General features: G+C 38.1%; 1 protein-coding gene across 12 annotated transcripts in view; it reads left to right on the top strand.

Annotated features, from left to right (window-relative positions):
• Spidr (scaffold protein involved in DNA repair) overlaps window positions 1-23,258 on the top strand; it is a 277,612-nt gene that overhangs the window by 161,212 nt on the left and 93,142 nt on the right. For 11 of the 12 annotated variants that reach the window (XR_013043623.1, XR_013043622.1, XM_015990343.3 and 8 more), the window contains one exon: window positions 21,773-21,959. Coding sequence is in view for 10 of the 12 variants with exons in the window: in XM_015990343.3 (XP_015845829.1) it covers window positions 21,773-21,959 (187 nt within the window). In the remaining 2 variants the exon portion in view is untranslated. Of the gene's footprint in view, window positions 1-9,912; window positions 10,054-21,772; window positions 21,960-23,258 lie in introns of all 12 variants that reach the window. The other variant, XM_076548370.1, reaches the window with a different exon arrangement.

Below are 23,258 nucleotides of genomic sequence, written 5' to 3'. Positions count from 1 at the left end.
CTCTGCACGTGTGCACCACTTGTGTTTCCGCTCTCCAGTCTCTGCACCATTGAGGTATAACATGTGACTATTTACCCACGCGTTTCCTCAAATCCAAATAACTTCTGAAATTGACTTATTTTCTCCGCTTGGTTGTCAGCTGCAGGGCAGTGCTGAAGGCCTGGTTAGATTCGATGTGGAAATGGGAAGAGAATGTTTTCATAATAGTGGCTGTTTGGTGACCCTAGGCTAGTGACCCCCTCTTGCTAAGTTGATTAACATACAAGTATATTCATAGAAAAAACCAAGTCACTGAGGTAGAAATATACCTTAGTTTGTAAAGTGCTTGCCTAACCTTAATGAAGTTCTGAGTTTTATCCTCAGCACTGAATAAGCCTGGTATAATAGCACATGCCTATGATCCCCACACTCAGAAGGAAAAGGCAAAAGGATCAGAAATTACAGGTCTAGCTACATTTGGAGTTTGAGGCCAGCCTGAGACATGCGACAAAACAACAACAAAACTAAATCTCACTGTGTTATGTGTGTTCAATATTCTCTTTGTTTGCTTATTTAAAAAGAGGACTGGGAATGCATGAGCCCAGTACTCAATATGTAAATGAATGAATAAAATTGAGTAAAGTAGAATTCAGGTGTGGTAGTACATGCTTGTAATCATAGCTTTGGGGAAACTGAGGCAGAAAATCAGGAGCTCAGCGTCATCCAACTCCATGATAGCACTACAAGTTACTATAACCAAGTTATTTTTAGAAATGCCAATTATATTATAGATGAGTTGGCACCTGAATAATGTTGCCAAGAAAATGTGCATATCAGATAAAGCCCACTGCATGCTTATACTAAAACATCCTTTTTAAAATCTAAAGTTAGCATTTAGTTGTGCATACTGTACTTTATTTGCTTTAATCTGACAACTTTACACTTGAAGCTAGAATATGTAAAATATTAGTCAGAGTTGTTGTAGCCAGGGTTCCTTTTTGTGAGTTCTTAGTCTTGTTGATAAAAGAATATAAAGACAAAGTCAGAAGGAAGCTAGAAGATCATTTTATTAGAATTTGAGAGAAAAACAACAGGTCCTGCTATTACAGCTGCCAAGAGGAAAGAAAGAGGGAAAGATAAAGCCCCTTTCTACAGTAGAAGTCTTATTAGTCTAACATGGCTTCAATTTAATTTTGTAAGTAATTGCACCAGTTTTTTGTTTGTTTGTTTGTTTGTTTGTTTGTTTGTTTGTGGTCAACTTGGCACAAGCTAGAGTCATCTGGGTATAAGGAACCACAGTTGAGAAAATGTCTCTATTAGATTGGCCTATATGCAAGTCTGTGGGACATTCTCTTGATTAATAATTGATGTGGGAGGTCCCAGTCCACTGTTGGCAATGCCAATCTTGGCATGTGGTTCTGGGTTGTATAAGAAGACAGGCTGAGCAAGCCTTGAGGAACAAGCCAATAAGCAGTACACCTCCATGGCCTCTGCTTCAGTTCCTGCCCTGATTCCCTGCGCTCACTTCCTTTTAGGGCCTGGTTGTACCATCTGCTGGGATGGGTCAGACTTACCCATCATGTTGTTTTGCTTGGAAGGATAGATTGCATTTCCCTCTGTTGACTCTCCAGAATGTACAGTGGTTATTGTCTGTAGATGTAACCAACCGTCTTATTAAATAAGAAACACAGAAACAATGTAAAAGAGAAAGCCGAGAGGTCAGAGCTCAGAGCTAAAATCTCACCCTTCCGCCTGCGGTGTCCCAGCTTCCCGAAAAGAGACCTACTTCCTGTCGGTTCGTTTTTTTATAGTATGTTGTTCTGCCTTCTCATTGGTTGTAAACCCAAATACATGACTGCCTCGTCACTGTCTGAATGTACAGCCCCCTAGGTCTTAAAGGCATATGTCTCCAATGCTGGCTCTATCCCTGAACACACAGAGATCTTATGGGATTAAAGGCGTGTGCCACCACCGCCACACTCTTGCTATGGCTCTAATAGCTCTGACCCCCGGACAACTTTATTTATTAACATACAATCAAAATAATAATTCAGTACAATTAGATTACACCACAATTGTCTAGCCTCTGAGTCTTGACAGCCTCTGAATGAGTAGACAGGTGTTAAGACAGACTTAAACAGAGCTATGGGGTGGCCCTTTGAGAGATGTCCTGTTATCTCCTGGAACCTATCTGGCCTAAAGGCAAGGGTCAATATATCGACTGCCTTCTTAACCGTATATATTCATTACTTTTGGACTTCAGTTTTGGTTGTTAAAACACCCAGAAGGTCAGTTACACCAATCTTGAACAAAAGCTTATATGCATAGGGCACATATGGTTGCTTTTTGTCTTTTATGAAACAGATTTATCAGGCATGGGGTTGAAGCTCAAATTACTAATGATTAGTTATTCTTTCAAAAAATTGATATAAATTGCCTGGTGAATTAAAGCCAACTTAAATTTTTCTTTTTAGGTTCAGTGATCAAGTTCTCCTAGTCATGGAGAATACATCTGAAAGCTGAATCAATAGGAGTTGACAGGAAGTAACAGTTTGGGAATTGGGAGTTACATTATTCAATAAGAACTAAATTGTTTTTGTTTTTGTTTTAGCCAGTAAGGATAAGGACTTACAAACTTCTTAGAAAACAGTAATATCTTGCACTGTTTAATCCAGAGTTACTTTGGAGAGAAACAAGGCCCCAAAGCATAGTGGGACCCAAGGTAGCATGCTGTCACCAATTCCAGTTACTTTAGTTCACAGGGACTAAATTTTCTGACCTGTGAAGTTCAGGCCCCACAGTCACCTTGATCGGTAGGGATCAAATTTTATTCTTTTCTTTTTTAAAATATAATAAAAGTATGGTTGCCTCTCTTAGATATGGCACTAATGTCTTTCTTGTAAGGATCTGGAGTGCTTTGGAGGAAATCCAAAGTGAAAGCCACTTATTCTGCCTCGGTGTGTTAATGGTTTCCCCTTGGGGGAAATCTGAAAGACCCAGTTGGTCCATTATATAAAATAACTTTCTCAAAGCCAAAAGACCCCACAATGATACAAAAAGCACATAGACCTTATCATAATGCAATAGGATACCCAGAAACCATACATGTGTATGGCCACCACTTTTTTTTTTTTTAATAAAAAGTACCTGAATGAGATTAACATGAATGTAGGAAGGAGACAGAAGTACTTATGAAGCAAGAGAAAGTGACCTAAGGTATACAGTCCCCAAATGAAGAAAGAGCCTGTAGGTAGGCACAGGAATGTATTCACAGCAGGAAATTGTAGGTAGAAAGGAGTGGAGAATTTTATAATTTTGACCCAAGAGAGTTCACTAGGAAGGAGGAAATCTATTTGTAACTAGGAACATTGAAAGATCTCATGTTCAAAAGCTGGGCTTTATCTCAGCTCCTATGTCCTTGGTTTTCCAAGCTGCTCATTGACTAGGAGCCCATGGGGAAAAAACAAAACAAAACAAAAAACCAAGGAGGGGTCAGGAAGTGTGTCCAGCATGAATTTGCACCACTGCTTTGGGAGGACATGGAGGAACTGAGAGAAAGCAAGCAATCTGGGATGTGGATACAGTAGCCACCTTAGGATGGAGTAGGCTGATACTAGACAGATCTGTGACTTACTATATTAGCAGAGCAGTCAACTCCTTCAGATATCAAGTTGTTAAAAACAACTAACCTTGATTTTAAAATCTTAGAAATTGTGTGGCATTTCTGCCCAGTTAGAAATTTAAATGCCTGGGGACTTTGGGACATGTATCGAGCGGTGAGCACAGTACACATAGTGCGGGGCACTGCCAGTGCTCTCATTTTGGTCTGAAACAGAAGGTGAGGTTCAAAGATCGTTATGATTGAGTGCCCATCCTCTGTGGCCTTCAAGCTTTCTAATACCCGACAATAATGTCATGATGTAATTGAGAGATATTATCTTCACACCTAAACCTTTCAGTTTGGAGAACACTGTGCATCATTTCTTCTGTTCTTTCTTCTATATATTTCTGTATCCAGATTGGTATGTTTGTGTCTGAGTTTTAGCTTACTGTTTCACATGCTGGACCAAAATCCCTCTGGGTTTCTATAATTACAGCATCATATTGAGAAGGCTGGCCAGGGGCAGCTGGTGTGATCCAGACCTTTCCTGTGGCCCTTTGTAGAGCTATAGGCTGGCAGCCCTTATACACATGTATATCTTCTTGAAAATGTTTGATAGTCTTGGCCTGCTCTGGAGGCACAAGAAACAGGCATATGAACCATCTGGCACAGTCAAGATGTGGTTGGGCCAGTGTGTGGCTGTGTTAATTCTCACAGGATGTCAGCATTTTCATACTAACTTACCAAGTGACCCAAAGAACAAGAAGGGAATTGAAAGTTGGTATGATGTCAGGGAAAACTCGGAGATTAGAATGGAGTTGGGAGAAGAATGATTGATAGGTTCTCAATATTCAACCAAAGGAGAAAAAACAGAACTTCAGATCTCTACCAAAGGTGGTATTTGTTGGAATTTCTTGCAAAGCATTTCTGAATATAATATCATGAATAAAGTTTAGTCTTTGTGGGAACATTTTTAAGAAGAAAACTTTACTATGCAAAGAATTTTGTGAACGGTATAAAGGCCACAGTGTGAATTGAGGATGACACACCCTGTTTTGAATTGGATTTCCTGCTAGTTGTGATCAGAGGCATTCTTCCCGGACTAGGGTGAATTCAGTTCCAGTGTTTACTTGTAAAACTGAATTCAGTCATTGTGTTTGCACTCTGGCTTCCTGCCTGCAATTAAAAGTACAGAGCAGACTTCAGTTAGTGACTCTATGATTTTGTATCCCTCATAAAGAGGAGGGAGAGGAGAGGGGAAAACCCAAGAGGTGACTGGGTTCATTTACATAGAGTGCCAGTGGGCAGCTGCTGGCTGCCTGTGGTCACATGATTCTGTGGAGAATCCTGATATTCCACTTACTGGAACTGGGAGTGGGGGTAGAGAACCCTCCCTTTTAATACTTCAAGCTTTGCCCTTACCAGCTGGATTACTACTTACTTCTACTTTGTTAATAAATACAGATGGAAATTTAGGAGACTTCCTTTGTCTTGTTCTTTCTAAACTTTTGTGCGTGAAGAAAGAACTTCTAAAAGGAGAGGTCACAGGCAGTGAAATAACATTTTGGCCAGTGGGCCTGATTGTCACTGTTTTGCCCTAGAGGGAGCTCTGAGCTGTGGGCACAGCTGACTGACTTTGTGGGGAATAGCTATAGGATGCACTCCTCCTCTTTAGAGTCATAAGAAATGGGACAATGTCTGTTCTTTGTGAATCCAGTGGTTGTATGAAGATACCTGGCAACTGCCACAGAGTCTGAATCTGAATGGATTTTTTTTTCCATTGCCTATGGAGGCTGCTTCAGCCCTCACACCCTAAAAAGTAGTGTATTGAGTCACTTCCTTGATTTACTTCCTTAGAGCCTCTCAATTTGGGGAAGGGACAGAAAAAAGAGTGGTCTTTTGGGGCCTGTCCCAGAATTTGCTATCTCCACACTGAAGAAGTATCCTCTAGTACTAAAATAAGGAACACTGCAGTATGTATGTCTCATATGTAATAGATTTTACTGTTCTTACCCCAGTTAGTCTCTGTCATGCACTCTCCCTTCCCCATTGAAATCCCTTTGTCAGCAAGTCTCCCTCCTGACTTCCTGTCTTTTTGTGTGTGAACAGTTAGTTAGGGTTGTCTGCATTAGCATGGGTGAGAGAGGCTTTTTACTGGAGCATGGGCAGTTTATCAGTACTTATGCCACTGAAGAAAACTACACCCCCACCCACAGCAAGCAATAACTGTTAGTACCCTTCAAGAAGGTAGGTGTCTCATGGGCCCCCTCATACCCATGATGAAATTCTGACCTTCGGTCTATAATTTTTGTATAGTTCTTATCTCAGTAGCCACACCTGCAGTGAACTCTCCTAAATGTGGTGCTCATTCTTTGCCTGTTACATTCTTTTTCACCCCCTCCTCTGTGCTAGTCTCTGGGGTTTGGAGAGGTGACATAGATGACCTGTTTAGGGCTGAGCTTCACTTATTCTTGGTACTTTGGCCCATATGTAGTAACTGCTGCCCATCACAATAGAAGACTTCTTTAATGAAGGCTGATAACAGCACTAATATAAGGCTGTTATTAGGAAGGCAGTTTGCCATCATTGCCATTTTGCAGTAATAATAGGTGTCCCCCTAGGGTCTCTTGACCAAATTTTCAGTACCCAGTATGAAAACTGAAGCAGCCTTCACAACCAATCAGAAACAGGTTATCCATATAGTTTTCATGCTGCTATTGCAACAGAGGACATACGTCCTTGACCGATCAAAGCGGTATTTTAAGATACCAAAATTAAACTATTTAAGCCAAGAGATTAGACTTCTGATTTATGGTTTCCATTTTGGCACAAATGATAGTTAGCCTTAATTGTCAACTTGATACAGCCTAGAATCATTTGAAAAAGGATCAGAGTGATGGACTGTCTACATGGGGTTAGCCTATGGGCATTGTCTTTATTAAGCTAATTGATATGGGAAGACCTAGGCCACTGTGGGTAGGTAGTACCGTTCTCTAGCCTGAGGGTCCTGAACTATATAAGCAAGCAAGTGTTTTGTATGGATTCATTTATCAGCTCCTGACTATGGATGTAAATAACTAGCTACTTCAATTCCCTGCCATTTTGACTTCTCAGTGGCAGACTGTAACCCAAATAAACTTTTTTCTCCCCTAAATTGCTTTTTGTTGGGCTGTTTACATAGAAACATAAATAAAGCTAGAGTAGCATATAAGCTTAAAAATTATCATTCTTGTCTTCCCAATAAGGAAGGAAGGAAATAAAGAAGCCACAATTAAACACTACCTAGTTCCATCAGAGCAATTTTTTATTTTGTTTTTTGTTGCTGTTTTTGAGGCGAGGTGGTTGGTGGTGGTGCATGTCTTTAATCCTAGCACTCAGGAGGCAGAGACTGACAAATCTCTGTGAGTTCGAGGCCATCCTGGTCTACAGAGTGAGTTCCAGAATAGCCAGGGCTCCTGTCTGGAGAAACAAGCAAAAAAATACTTTCCTTTCTATATGACCTGAGCTTTGTGATCTACATACATAAGGTAATTTCCAATTAATATTTAATATCTTCATCAGATTTTGAGTCACTTTGTCATATTGGCCACCAAAGCTAGAAGCAGTCCAAATCCAGGTATTATTTCCTGAAGAAGTTTCTAAGTAACTATTGGAGCAGTCTCTCTTGAGGTGGGGTAGGCCTCTAACTGTCCTGAATGTGTCTACAAACAGCATTAAATAATTATAGCCCGAAGCAGTAGGCCAGATTTCAGTAAAGTCCAACTCCCAATGTTCCTAGGCCATCTCTTTGAATCCGGATCCCTTGTGGAATCTTCTTTCTCCCTTTGGGGTTTACCTGAGCATAGGTAGCAATAAGTCATTTGGAATTGGTTCTCTCATAGGGCCTATGACTTTTCTAGACACAATTCTAGGCCCCAATAACTGTGCCAAGAATAGGTTACATAGTGTGGAACAGGCCTTCAATCCAATTTTAAAAAGTGGTACTCTCACGATGTTTGTGCCACTATTAAATCAGTGGGCATGTCTTCTAGGCCTATCATTGTTATAGCTTGCAAAGTTCACAGCTGTGTAAGTCAGATGGTGACTTCTCTCCTGTGACAACATGCATAGCACCTTTGAGCACTGTGAAAGCTAGCTTTTACATCAGTACTTGTTGAATTCTATGAGGTATCTTCAGCAACCAGGTCTTACAGTCAAGTTCTGGAGGATAACCAAGTGCGTAGTAAACATTCGTAATGTTTGAGTGATCTTTGGGACTTCACAGTCCAAGACCTCCAAAAGAGTTATTGGACTTATTTGTTAGCATGTGGTATCTAGTAGGGATATTGTTGCCCTTTTATAGGTTAACTCCACTTGAACACTTTATGTGTGTGTGTGTTGTAGGAAGTTTCTGCAGTAGTAATTTTTTATTTGACTTTTTCAGAAGGTCTTTTGTGTTAGTTATCCCTCCTCATATTTTCTACTCTTCCCCATTCTTCCTGCCCCCAACCCATACAGTTAATCCTCCCCTTTCTATTAATCCCCTTTCCCTTTGTTTTCTCCCTTGAAGCCCCCTCCATGGTTCCGTACTAATTTCTTGGTTTTTGTAGGTATTACAAATGAAACACATATCTAAAGATTGAAAACTGACATCCACAGAAGAACCAGGATTGCTCAAATACTCTTGAACAACTAAAAAAAAAAATGTGTGTGGTATTACCATCCCCGATTTCAAGTTACTACAAAACTATAGTAATAAAAATAGCATAGTGCTGGTATAAAAAGTGACGCATTGCCCAATGGAGTAGAATTGAGAACCCACATATAAGCCCACATTCTTACAGACACACAATTTTTGACAAAGAGGCCAACAAGATACATTGGAGAAAAGACAGCCTCTTCAACAAGTGGTGTTCCTCAAATTCGATGTGTGCGTATAGAAGAATGAAACTAGATTCTTACCTCTTTCCATGCACAAATGGGTCTAGGATCTCAGTAAACCTAATACTCAGAACCTGATCGAGCAGAGAGTTGGGAACTAACAGGCACAGGAAAGGACTTTCTGAACAGAACCCCCAATAGCACAGGGATTGAGATCAACAAATAATAATTGGACCTCATAAAACTTAAAAGCAAAGGACACCATCATTCCAAGTGAGGAGGCAGCCTACAGCATGGGAAAAAAATCTTCAGCAGCTCTATATCTGATAGATGATTAGTATCTAGAATATACAAAGTACTCAAAAAAAAAAAAAACCAAGAAAACAAACAAGCCAATGTAAGTATTTATAAAATACAACCTCACACACTCCTGTGTTTGAACCCTGGCTGGTAGCTGTTGGGAAGTTGTGGAACCTTTGGGAGGTAGAGCATAGCTGGAGGAACCTAGAGTATCACTGGGAAGGAAGGACTGAGTGATATTCCCAGCCTCTAGCTCAGTCTTCTGGAGTCCTGGCGCCCTCCCCCTACCCCCCCCCCCCACCTGCCCCAGATGTGAGGTGTATGGAGCTAAGACTTTCGGGTGCAAACTAACTTCACCATGAGTATACCCTCCAGAGATCTAGGAAATAAAATACAAATTCTTTTTAAAAAGAGAATGCTGAAAACACTTTCAAAGATAGAATCCTCAGGATACCTGCTGGAAACCAAGGAGGCCAGGCTACATCTCCAGCTGGCAGTGGAACCTGGTGCTGTCCTTGCAGTGCTTGTTCTGCAGATGTGTAGGTTGTAAGCTTTGCAAGGCAATGGAGATAAGCCCTAAAATTCCAGAAAGCAATAATCTAGACAGTGTGTAGTTACATTGAATTCCTGACATGGAGGCCTGCATGTTTGTGCATGAAGTGCTAGAGGTATAGCCTATGTTGTAGCTACAAGAGTTTGGTATGGGCTCAGGATCCCCAAGGCCGAGTTCTTAGCACAAAGGAAATTTATTTTCTCCAGCAAGATAGAGGGCAGGGAATAAGAGAAGAAGACAGAATGAGGAACATGAGGGAAAGGATTAGGGAGAAGGGCAAGGGAACAAGGGAGAAGGGGAAGGGTGTTTGTTACAGAGGACAAAGGACCACCTCTGGAGAGAGAGGAAACAGACATGGCCTATAGGAAAATGGTGGTTTACAAAGATACAAGGGGAAGCCTGTGTTAGGATGAGGTGTTTAATTTTAATTGGGCATGTTAATTAAGTGAACTAGAGGAGGCTTTTGATTGCTGGACTTCAATACCTTGATGGCTGTACCTTGATACTCAGCCTCAGGAGGCAGAAGTGGCCAAATAAGGGAACAGAGTTTGGTGGCAGCTTTAGGAATATAATCTAACGTTTTTTTATCAAGGCAGAGGGAATAGGGGAGAAGGGCAAGGCCTGCCAGAGCCGTGTCTTCTGTGCTCAAGCTGGCCAGAGTCTCTTCAGTAGCCAAGGCCCCGGGATATTAAAGAAACCAGAATTTAATTGAGAACATGATGTTTGAGACTAGTGCTTTCAAGGAGACGTGTTTTCAGAGGTACAATGTCTACTTTTCACTCTTAATAAGCTGGGCCAAGAATAGAGCAAGTCAGGAATAAGTGTTAGAACAAGCAAAGCTGGAATGAGTCCTCTGCATTAACTTCTTTGATCCTGACTCATTCTCAGGAGGTGTCTTCCTTCTTAATGTTAAGTAATTACACATGTGTATCAGACTCTACTTATTGTCATGGGCAGTAGATGGTTTTGTGTCCTGTTGAGACTTCATGAAGTTCTTGTTGTTGCCCTTGTTCCTCTAATTTCTTTCCAATTAAGATGTGCCATTTGAGAGAAATTGTTTCCTCTGTAAAGCATAGTTTAACCCAAGAACATTTTTAAACATTGTCTTTTAGCTAGGCTTGCACCTTTTTCAGATTAACTGAGTTGTTTGCTTGTTTTAGCTAGACTAAGTTTGTGTTTGCCTTCTGGTTTTGGACTTACTTTTCCAATTTGTTTACCTCATCTTCGACCCTAGGGGTCATTGTCTTCACAAGACTCTTTTATTGCCATGCAGCTTGGACAAAGTGGATCTTTTGTTCTGAATTTCTCAAGTAAAAGTTTATTTAGGACATTTCATGTATTAGAGAAATATATTGTTTGTTTCATTTGATTTGAATGCACTATTCAAATGCTATAGTTTATACTTAAATCTTGTACCATCTTGGTTTTTATTTTTGTCCCCGTTTACTATTGTGTCACAAAAGTAGTTCCCCAAATTTAGTTTTGTTTTATGAAAATGCTAACATCTCCTTTCAAAAACATCTATCATCTATCTAGCTAGCTAGGTAGCTATTTCTTTTGCCAGCTCAGGCTACGATTTAAAGTCACTATGAATTTCTCTTAAGACTTACTAAAAATTAATTACAATCTTTGAGTGAGCATTAATGTAGACTCAGAGTCCAGAGAAGCATACACCATGGATCAACAAAATGTAAATCAACATAGCTGCTACTACAGCTGGACCACAAGCCTGTCCGTAGAGACTGAACTGGACTTTATGCGCATTAAGTCCCTGGAACAGTGTTGCCTGTGAGTAGGAGCCTTGGATGCTGATGATTTACCAATATCTCAAAAACAATGGTTTTGGAATAAATGTCACCCTTCTAGTTATTGTGGGAAAATTTCTATGCTTTTAACAATACTCTTCACCCTGACATATTCCAGTGTCTGTCTCTACAACTAATTCATGAACTTCTAGAATATAGCAGCATTTTATCTCATGATAGAATATTCATTCCTATGCTAAACTGAGTAATTAAAGACACCTAGTTAAGAATCTACCAAAAAGGGCCTGGAGAGATGGAAAAATGGCTCAGTAGTTAAGAACAATGGTTGTTCTTGCAGAGGAACTGGTTTCATGTAACCCATGTATAAATAATCCTTCTTTACAAATAAACAAATGATTTTGATCCATTTTCCAAATAGTATTTTTCCTATAACTGAAAATTAAAATGAAACATTTTGTAAATGATAGAAATGGAAGAATCCTTGATATACTATTTTAAATCAGAAATATATGAATTTCATAAGTAATAAAGCCAACTTTAAGTCTAGGTATCAATAACCATAAACCTCAACTCTCTGTATAAAGGTAGTCCTGTCAGAATAAGAGCAGATTTGTCAAAAGAAACTTTACAAACCAGGAATTTAAGCCAAAAAGGCTCGGAATGATGTATTTCAAGCCCTGGAAGTTAACTCCTAAACAGATGATTATACCTAGCAAAACTATTTATTGTAAATGAAAGAGAAAGAAAAATCTTTCTTGGAAAAAAAAATGCTAAAGGAATCCATGAGCACTGAGCTAGCTCCACAGAAGACACCTAAATAATCCTTTGGACTAAAGAGAAAGATAAATACATTCATGATGCTATGGGAAAAAATAGGCACCACAGTAATTAAGTAAACAAATGAGAGAAATACACCAAATACTGCAAAATCAACAAAACGACAGGAATTAATATACCTTTCAGGAATAACTCTGAATGTACGTGCTTTCAATTCCCTAGTCAAAAGGTAGATAAAAGGCAGAATACTATATTCAAAGTTTTATTTGCTTTTTTCTTTTTTTAAAAAAAAGCAGGATCCATCTGTTTTTTGTCTCCATGCAATGTACCTTACTGTCAAAAACAGATAGACAAGGCCTTTGGGTGAAAGAATAGAAAAGGGTATTCCAAGCAAATGAAACTAGGAAACAAGCAAATTTCAGCTGGCAAAAGTGAATTCAAATTGAAATTAATCAGAAGAGGTGAACAAGATTACCTCAAAGTGTTTAAGAGAACAATACATTAAGAGAACATTACAATTTAAAAAACAAATATACCACTGAACACATGCTCACCCATGTGAGCTCACCATAAAACAAATATTGTGTGTAAAGCAAACAGACAACAAAATAATAGTAGGTGACTTCAATATGCCAATCTCACTGATAGATCACCCCAACAAAACCCAGCAATTTCTGTTTGAGTTAAATCACATCATAAATTAAATAGACCTAATTGAATACCCATTTTTTAGAACAGCTCATGGAACTTTCTCCAAAATGAACAGTTTTAACAAATATAAGAAAATTGTAGCAATTTTTATATCATCAAAATTGAATAAAAGAAGTCCACAAGAGAAACTGTAGAGTATACACAAACTCATAGAGATCAAATTACACATGAATGAATGATGAATGAGTCATTGAAAAAAATCCTAGAATAAAATGAAAACACAAAAACCTATGAGATTCAATTAAGGTAGTCCTAAGAGGGAAGTTGACTATATTTTATAAAATAATAAGAGAGATGTCAATAAATAAATAAATAACTTAATGGTGTATCCTGGTCTGTTCAAAAAACAAGGGGAAGGCAAACCACAACTCAGTAGACTCAAAGAAATAAAGATCATAAAATAATGAAATTGAAAAGAAAAAATAAACAATACAGAGAAGCAATGAAACAGTTTGGTTCATTGAAAACAAATAAATCTGTAAACCCTAAGCCAAACTGACCAAAAGAGAGAGAGAAGATCCAAATTCAAAATTAGAGATGAAAGGGAATCATGACAACAGATACTAATGAAATTCAGAAAATCAATAAATCTGAAGGAAATGGATGGTTTTCTTCTAGACATACAAAAAGTAAACTAAGAAAAGATAAATGATTTAAATAAATCTGTAGCACATACTTCGATTGAAGTATTAATAAAAATACTTTCCAACCCCAAAACATCAAAGTCCAAATGGATTCATTGCTGAGTTCCACTGAACACTTAATGAAGAACTATTTTATTCAGTAAGATAGAAAAAGGAGAAATGCTACCAAAATCTTTTTTTCAGTCAGTACGACTCTGACTCTAAAGCCAAATAAAGAAAATTATTGATCACCAATCTGTCTGGTGGTCCTGGGTGCAAAAATTCTCAGTAAAATATTTGCAAAACAAAATCAAGAAACTTCCTCTGGTATTAAGTTAGCTTCATCCCGGAGATACTGGGGTGGATCAACATTTTCAAATAAATGAATGTAATACATCATAAAAATGTAGTCAAAGACAGAAATCATGGTCATCTCAATAAATGCAGAGAAGACTTTTGATAAAATCCAACATTCTTTCATTAAAAAAAAAATACCCTAAAGAGGCTCAGAATACAAGAAACATATCTCAACAAAATAAAGGCTGTATATGAGAAATGTATGTTTAACTTTCTATAAAATAGAGAAAAAAAGAATGTCCATAGTTCTTCACTGTTGTCCAGTATAGTCTTAGTCTTAGCTGGAGCATAAGTTAAGAGATAAAAATAAAGGAACTTAAATAGAAAAATAAGTAAAATATCCTTATTTGCAGATATGTTTCTATACTTAAGACCTTAAAGATTTCACAATAAAACTCTTTTAACTCATAAGTACTTTCAGTAAAATGGTAGAATAAAATTTAACATTTTTAGTGTTGGGAAGAAAATACATAATTCCATGAGCTATTCAAAAGCTGACATACCTGATTTTGTTTCTTTTAGAGATCTGAGAATGTATTTATTTTTGGAACTTGAACAAGAAATACCTTAGAAACTCTTTGCATGTTTTTTGATGTTTGGCAAAATATGTAGCATTTCTTTGGTAAATTTGTATCAGTAACTTGAAGATGAAGTACCAAGAAAAGATTTTTTTCCTTAGATTTAATATATTTGTCTAAGAGGAAATGGAATGTAAACATTTCTTGGATCACTATATTTCCTTGAACATAAAATTTGTACTATTAATAATCTATCAATATATGGCAACTATAGTTGACTACACTACAGTATACCTGTTTGTATATAGTGGTTTAATTTCAGTTATCACTGGCAATTAGGCTTCATCTTTCTTTGTAGATTTAAAATACATTTTCAATTATTTTTGTTTTTTTAGATTTAAATATAATTACAACATTTCACCCTTCTTATATTCCCTCCAACTCCTCCTGTATACCACCCTATTTTCTTTCAAATTTATTACATCTTTTCCTTTAGTTGTTCTTACATAATACATATGTATTCCTAAATATATAAGTACAACCTGATCAATGTGTATAATGTTACTTGTATGTATATGATTTCCAGGCTGTAATGTACAGGATTTGTGGCATTACAGATTATTACAGCTTGTTACCCAGTGAGTGACATTCAGTCTCACAATCAGTGATCAAAAACCAGTACAGTTATATGAATGCATGAGCAGAATAATAGTCACTAAAATGGACTGAAGCCATCATTTATAGAATATCACATATTTCCTGCCTATAATTTCTCAGAACTAAGGATCATTTAAACTAGAGTACTATGTATATCATGACTTCACAACTGTTACATTTTCCAATAAACAAGAAGTGTGATATTGTTTCATTTACCCTATATTTATAATTTACCATCTAAATGTAATGTAAAAAATGATTTTAATCATTTGTTTGAGAATGGAAACACAGGGCTGGAGAGATGGCTCAGAGGTTAAAAGCACTCACTGCTCTTCCATAGGTCCTGAGTTCAATTCCCAGCAACCACATGGTGGCTCACAACCATCTGTAATAAGAACTGGTGCCCTTTTCTGGTGTGTAGGCAGAACACTGTATACATCATAAATAATAAATCTTTTTTAAAAAAGAATGAAAACACTGCATTAATGTATATTTTTGAGAGAAAAAAATGCCTGTAAATGTAGAAAAAACATTCAACCTTACTATCCACCACATAAATGCAAGTTAAAACTATATTGAGATTCCATCTTGCTCCATGAGAATTGCTCATTAAGAACAGTGAATAAGGCCTGGAGAGATTTCTCCATATTCACATTAGGAGCACTTGCTGATCTTACATAAGACCCACACCCTATTTACAGCACTCACATGCAGCTTACAGGGTCCATAATTCCAGTTCCAGGGGATCTGACAGCCTCTTCAGCCCTCCAAGGGCACCAGGCACACACAGGGCACACATGTACACATAGGCAAAACACTCTTATGCATAAAATCAAAATAAGTAACTTTTTAAAAAGAAAACAAGTAAAAATAAATGCCCAGTGAGACTCCATTGGAGAATGCTGATTTTCCTTCTGCCAATGGCCATCAATTACAGATAGCTTCTTGGTTAGGGCTCGGAACCCATGTCTACTTCTTCCTCTCAGTGCTGGAACCTCATCTGACTTGAACCTGTGCAGGCCCTGTGCATGCTTCCACAGTCTCTATGAGCTCATGTGTGTAACTCGCTTTGTGACTGAAGACACTTTCCTTGGAGTCTAGCTCTTATAGTCTTTCTACCTCCTCTTCTGCATAGGTTCCTGAGCCCTGAGCCGAGGGCACCGAGTGCTCCCAAGTCTCTCTTTCTCTGCACATCATCCACTTGTGGGTCTCTGTGTTAGTTTCCACCTACTGCAAAAATAAGTTTCTCTGATGATGCCTGAGTGAGATGTTATTAGGGTTCATTTTAATACTATGTTCCTTTAGCAGAACAATAATATTTGGTTTTCTCTACCTTATCTCTCTCTTCCATCCCCCTCCCCATTTAATCTTCCCACTCTAGTCTTTTCCCTGTCTCTCCCCAACAGTATATTCTATTTCCCCTTCCTTGTGGAATCCTCTGCTCCTATGTAGTTCCTAACTAGGTACCTAATCTCTGTGTTTATACATTTTGTAGCACACATATCAAAGGCTTAAAAGCTAACATCCACATAGAAGTGTCTAGCTTACCTCATTCAGGATGATTTTTTTTCTAGTTCCATCCATTTACCTGCAAATTTCATTTTTTAACAGCAGAATAATATTCCACAGTGTAAATGTACCACATTTCATTGTCCATTCCTCCACTGATTGACAGCTAGGCTATTTCAGTTTCCTGCAATTACCAGTAGTTCAGCAGTGAATTTGGATGGGCAAGTGTCTCTGGAATAAGATGTAGAGTCCTTTAGGCATATGCCCAATCGTTGATGTACCTGGATTTTCAGGTAGATGTATTTTCATCTTTTTGAGGAACAGCTACACTGATTTTCACAGTGGTTTTAACAGTTCGAATTTCTACCAGCAATGAATAAGTGTTCCCCTTTCTCTATAATATTGCCAGCATGTGCTGTCATTTTTTTTATTGGCCTTGGCCATTCTGACTGTAGTAATACAAAATCTCAAAGTAGTTTTACTTTCTGTTTCCCTGATGACTAAGAATGTTGAACAGTCATATTTTGAAAACTGCCTGTTTAGTTCTGTACCCCAATTTTAAATTCAGTTATTTCTTGATGTTCAGGTTTTTGATCTTAGTTATATACATATATTAGATACTAACCCTCTGTCAGATGTAAAATTGGCAAAGATATGTTTCCATTCTGTAGCCTGCCACTTTGTCTGCATAATTGTGTCTTTTGACATACAGAAGCTTTTCAGCTTCATGAGGTCCCATTTATTAATTGGTATTAGTGCCTATGCTAATGGTGTCCTGTTCAGGAGGTCTTCTCCAGTGCCAGTGAGTTCAAATTACCCCCTACTTACCCTTCTTTTCCGTCAGTGTGGCTGCTCTTATGCTGAGCCCCTTGATCCATTTGAACTTGAGTTTTGTACAGGGTGATAAATGTGGATCTATATTCATTCTTCTTCTTAAAACTATCCAATTTGATCAGCACCATTTGTTGAAGATGCTTTTTACCAGTGTGTATTTTTTGGCTTCTTTGTCAAAAACCAAGAGGACTTACGTTGGGTCCTCAATTTGATTCCATTGATCGAAGTGTCCCATAGGTTTGGATATGTTGTGTTTTCATTTTCATTCAATTATTTAAAAGGTTTTGATCTTCTTCTTGATTTCTCTCTTGATCAATTTACTTTCTGTTGTTGATACCTAATTTTAATCTATGGTGGTCAGATGCAGGACATTCCAAACTTCAGTTTTCTTATGTCTGTTAAGACATGCCTTCTTTCCTAATATGTGGTTTGTAGCCAGAGGCTTTTCTGTATCCTGCCTGGTGCCACAGCTGCTTATAAAATAATCACTCAGAGGCTTATATTAATTATAGATGTTTGGCCGTTGGCTCAGGCTTGCTACTGGCTAGGTCTTACAACTTAAATTAACATATTTCTATTAATCTATATTTTGCCACATGACAGTGGCATTACTGGTCTGCTGGCATCTTGTTCTTGGGTGGCTGGATGGTGTCTGTCCCTGACTCCTTCCTTCTTCTCCCTGTGTCTCTGCTTGGATTTCCCACCTGGCTCTTACCCTTTCTTGTCATAGGCCAAAGCAGCTTTATTAGCCAATGGGAGCAACACATATTCACAGCATACAGAAAGACATCCAGCATCAGTGGTCAGTTTTGGAGAAAGTTCTGTGAGCTGCTAAAAAGAAAGTGTAGACAAATTTCTAAGCGGTCTTATTAAATAAAAAAAAAAAAACAGAGCCAAATATAGGGGTGAAAGCCTTAGAGATCAGGGAAATAGGAATAGCCACCAGCTAACCTTACCTCACCACACCACAGCTTCCAAAGTGTGCTACTTCTTGTCTGCCCATGCCTTTATTGCCTTGCTGTTCTGTCGTCTCATTGGCTCTTAGCCCAGCTACCTCACTTCGTTGTCACTGTCTGTCTGTACAGACCTCCAGGTCTCTATGGTTGGTACTGGGATTAAAGATGTGCGTCACCATGCTTGGCTCTGTTCCCTAGTATGGCCTTGGACACACAGAGACCTGTCTGCCAAGTGATCGGATTAAGGGTGTGTACTACCACTGCCTGATTTTTGTGTTTATTTAAAATGGCTTGCTATTTCCTGATCTCCAGACAAACTTTATTTATTAACATATAGATAAAATATCACCATATTTCAGCACAAATAAAATATCAACCACAAGAAAGCATATTGTTTTGTTGTGGGGTGAAATAGTCTGTAGATATCTGCTAGGTCCATTTGGTTTATAATATTATTTAACTCCAACATTTCTCTGCTTATTTTTTGTCTAGTGACCTGTCTATTGTTGAGAGAGTTGTATTAAAGTCACCCACTATCACTTTATGAGGGTCAGTAAGTGATTTTAGCTATAGTCATGTTTCTTTTATGAACTTGGGTGCCCTTGTGGATGGTGCATCAATGTCTAGAATTGTCTTCAACACCAGAGGTTTGCTCTTCTTGTAATCTGTTGGTGAGACTTACCTCTGCATTTTTGTTTGACATCCTACATTTTTCATTTACAGTCTATTTGAGTTTTGGTTTTCTTTAGTGATTCTATTTTTACTTTAATGTCTTGAACTGTTTTCATTATTTCATTTAACTGTTTATGATTTCACAGTCTTCACTAAAGGATTTATTTATATCCTCTTTAAGGTCCCTGAAGACATAATTGCTATTCTGAAGTCCTTGTCTTGTGCATCACCTATATTGCATCTTTTAAGGACTACAAGATAGGTTTACTGGGTTCTAGTGTGTATGTGTTGGGGTGCTCTCTTGGCTCTTTATGTTTGTGTTTTTGTGCTGAGGTTTAGAAATCAGGGGTTATGGAGTTTCAAGTGTTTCTTCATGTTAATATCTGGCCCTGTCTTTTGGGGGCAGTTGTTCCATTTTTTGGTTTCTGTTAGCCTCTGGGTCCTAGGCAAGGGTAGTGGTAGCAGGGTTGCTGGTAGGGGTGCTTCCACGGTCTGCTCAAAAGCCACATCACAGTTTTTCATAAAAAGAGAATGAGTTAAATCAAATGGTCTTAGTTTTTTTTCACTTATGCTTTTTATATTTTAGTATGATTGCACAAATCAGTGTGTATTAATTTACAAATTAATGAGATTCACTGATACATCTGTACATACACACATTTCATTAATCATGTATGTCTACCTGTGTGTAGAGATTGTCCTCTACACTATGTTTGTTTTCAAAATATTCTAGTTCCTTTGCCTTTATGTATAAATTTTTCTTAATTTTGTGTTGTTTTCTTTCTTTTTCTGTCTTCTTTTCCTCCCTCCCCTCCCTTCACCCACCCTCCCTATCTCACTATAGCCCAGGCTCTTCTAGAACTTGAGACTTTACTTCAGCTTCTTGAGTCCCAGGATTGCAGTTGTAAACCACTATACCTGGCTTACTTTATTTTATTTGGTTTTATTTCACTTTCGTTTGGGTTTTTGAGACAGTGTCTAATCTGTTTAATGTGAGCTGGCCTGGAACTTATGATCCTCCTTCCTCAGCTTCCTAAATAGTGTGATTACAAGTGTGTGCTGCCATAGCCTGCTTTCAAATAAATTTTAAGGTAACCGTGCGTGCGTGCGTGCGTGTGTGTTTTGCCATCATTGGTCATGACATTATATAGCAAAAATGGAGGCATTAAGATCACAAATCCAACATCGTCTTCAATCATATAGAGTTTGAAGTCAGCTTGCACAGCATGAAACCTGTCTCAAAACTGTGTGGGGAAGTCATACTTGACTGCTGCTTTTCTGGTGGGTGTGTTTATTCTTTCCTTCCTGCACCTTGCATTACTCACTAGGACTTTTGTATTTAATAAAAATGTAGAAAGAGAAAATTTCTTGATTACCTTCTCAGCATTAAGTTGAAAGAGTTTCCTTTTTTATAGTTCAAGGAGATTTCAGTACAAGTTATTATCCTAAGATTGTCTGTCTTGCTGAGGTAGCCTTTTTTTGGGGCCTTTGTTTAGAGAAAGTTGGCTCTTGTTGGGGCCAGTGATAGTTAGCATGATTTGTCAACTTGGTATAATGTACAATCCTGGCAAGAGAGTCTCAATGAAGAATTATCTATTTTGGGTTGGCCTATGGATGTGTCTATGGGGAATTGTAATGAATGGATTTGGGAAATTCAGGCCACTGTAGCTAGCACCATTCCCTAGGCAAGGGGTCCTAAACTGTATGAGCTGAGAAATTAGGGCCTAGAGAGATGACTCAATGGTTCAGAAAGTTGCTGCCCTTGCTATTGCATTATTTCTTGGGTCCCAAGACGTTCTCTCTCTCTCTCTCTGTCTCTCTGTCTGTCTCTGTCTCTCTCTCTCTCTCCCTCTTTCTCCCTCTCTCTCCCTCTCTCTCTCTCTCAATATCTCTCTTAATATCCCCCTATCTCTCCCTCCTCCTCCCTCCCCCCCCCCACTACTTGGTGTTCTGCCTTCTCCCCACCTATCAGTGTTGTTTAATGAGAGGAATAAGGTAACATGTATCAAATTCTTACTTCCAAAAACCGAGCTTTTAAGTTTTTCTTATTAACAGCACATCTTGATTTAAAGACTGTGCATTAAAGTGATGTATCACATTAGAGCATGGAGAAGAACCTCAGAATTTTGTTTGGTATATTTTATCTTGTTTGTCTCTTTTAGCACGAATAATGTTGATGATTATGACTAGCTGATATCAAGGGTCCAAGTTCCTTCACCATTTAATATTATATTCATTGAAAGATTAGATCTGCTTAAAACATAAGGATTTTGTTTGTAAATAATATCCAGTTCACTGTTTGAGTGCTTCTTTGATTCTCATAGTCTTTTCTCATTCTTAGCTGTATTTCTTCCTGAGAGAACATGGGTCTTTCTGAGAGGGCTGAAGCCTAGGGACTTAAGTGACCTTCTATAACTAACATAAGACGTACACTGGAGAGTATGGACAGATTGCAGGATGTTCTTTTCACAAGGTGGCATTCTAGAAAGAGTTGTATGAACTGTAAGTGAATGTACTTGAAAGCAAGAACATGAAGGGAATAGCATGCCATGTGCACATTCTCTCTATGGAAAAGGAAGAGGCTTAAGAGGGATAGTCTTGCCTCTTATCACATGACCACAGATGATAAGACATACCACCAGATGAGGTCCCTCAGTGCACTTGTATTTGCTTCATTTAACTGTAAAAGTCACCTCATGTTTTGCTTGCTTTAAGAATAAAAATGGGAAGTTCTTTGTTCTCACTACTCTTAAAAAAAAAGAAAAAGAAAAGAAAAGAAGACTTGGACTGGGAAAGTAAGGTTCTATCCTTGAGTCATACCTAATTGTCATAGGCCTTTCTTCCTGTTGACTGGTATGGTTCTTGCTGTCAGATTGTTAGGGGTGGCTTTCTCTTTCTAGACTGATGTGGTCTTATGTATCTAATATCATTAGCAGCTACTACTCCATGCCCTGGCATGAGTGGTCTTAGCCACCCATCATTAGGAGTACTGTAATTTAGTGTACTGTCTTGACTTTAACTGCAGCATTCCTTGTTTCACAAAAATATAAGAAGAACCCAAGTTGCAAATAAACTGATAAATTTCTTTTTCTTTTTCAGGCAGAAACTTCTTATCCCAAACGGAACTTGCTCTATTATTCTGAATACTTATTTTTGTCAGAAGGCTATTGCAAAAGAAACAATGCATGAAGTATACTGTCAGGACACATCTCATCCAAGAAGAAATATAACTTTGGCTCAGATGTTTAGAATTGAAGACATAACAAGTAGTTCATCCAGAAGTCAGGTAAATTCTTATTGACTGATGATTCTTACACTTGTAATAATGTTGATATCTGGATTTGAATGTGAGAATATTCATCTTCTGTCTATATATGCTAGAGTGTGTTGTTATCATTATGATGCCAAAAGATATAAAAACTCAAGGAGCATTTAGTCATGGTCTCATTATAATTTTTCATTTTTCCATTATATAGCTTTAATCTTTATTTCAGTTTATTGCAGCATGTAAGTTTTCAGCTTCATGGGGCTATGGTTAGCACATTTAGGACTTAGAAAGTATTTTGTCTATTTTCATCTTGAAATTAAGAGTTATAAGTCTTATATTTTCTAATTTCCTAGTGCCTATATCCCTTGAGATAAAGCTTTATAATTATGTTGGAAGTTATATTATTGAGATTGATTTAATGGAGCATGGGGTGGAGACTCTGAGCTATTCCAAAATTAATTTGGAATTTCATAGTAATTCACTATTAGTGGGCAGAATATGTATCCAGGAAGAATCTCCACTCTGGGAATCTGTTCCCAGTACACTGGCCTCAAATCTCTGGATTAGCAAAATAACTATAGAACAAAATACTGAGATTAAAAGACAGAAGGAGAGAAAAATCAGAAACTGGCAAACCTTCACCCTGCTTTGAACCATATGACTATCAAAAGAAGTATCTTCCATTGACTATCAAAAGAAGTATCTGGAAGGTATAATTTGAGGAAGGCACTAAAGCTGCCCTATGACCTCCACACACATGCCAGGTAATACACGCAAGCACATACACACGGGAGTGGGGGATATTAAATTAAAAAATAAAAATTAAATTTGTAAAAGTATACTTTTAAACAGTTCATGCTATGTAAAACTATTAAGATACATTTTGTTAGATAACAGTAACTATGTGGCATACTGGTGAAGAATACAGATTTTGAGGGGGCTGGAGAGAGGGCTCAGCATTATGAGCGTTCTTGCTGCCAGGTGGTGGTGGCTCACGCCTTTAGTCCTGGCAGGTTAATTGGGAGGCAGAGGCACGTGGATCTCTGAGTTTGAGGCTAGCCTGGTCTACAGAGCAAGTCATAGCGCAGCCAGAGTTATACAGAGAAACCCTGCTTTGTAAAGAGTGTCCTTGCTGCTGTTCCAGAGTGCCCAGTGCTGTCCCCAGCACCTACATAGGTGGATGGTAACTGACTATAGCTGCAAGAGATCCGATCCCCTCTTCAGTCCTCCAGAGGTTCCTGTGCACATGTTTGCAAACAGTTACCACTGACACTAAAGAAAAATAAAGTAGGGTTATGGAAGCGTGTGCCTTGTTTC

The sequence above is a fragment of the Peromyscus maniculatus genome, chromosome 12, assembly GCF_049852395.1.
Source record: "Peromyscus maniculatus bairdii isolate BWxNUB_F1_BW_parent chromosome 12, HU_Pman_BW_mat_3.1, whole genome shotgun sequence".
Taxonomy (NCBI): Eukaryota; Metazoa; Chordata; class Mammalia; order Rodentia; family Cricetidae; genus Peromyscus; species Peromyscus maniculatus.
Note: the sequence above shows the minus strand (reverse complement) of the source record. Positions and strands in the feature narration are given on the sequence as shown.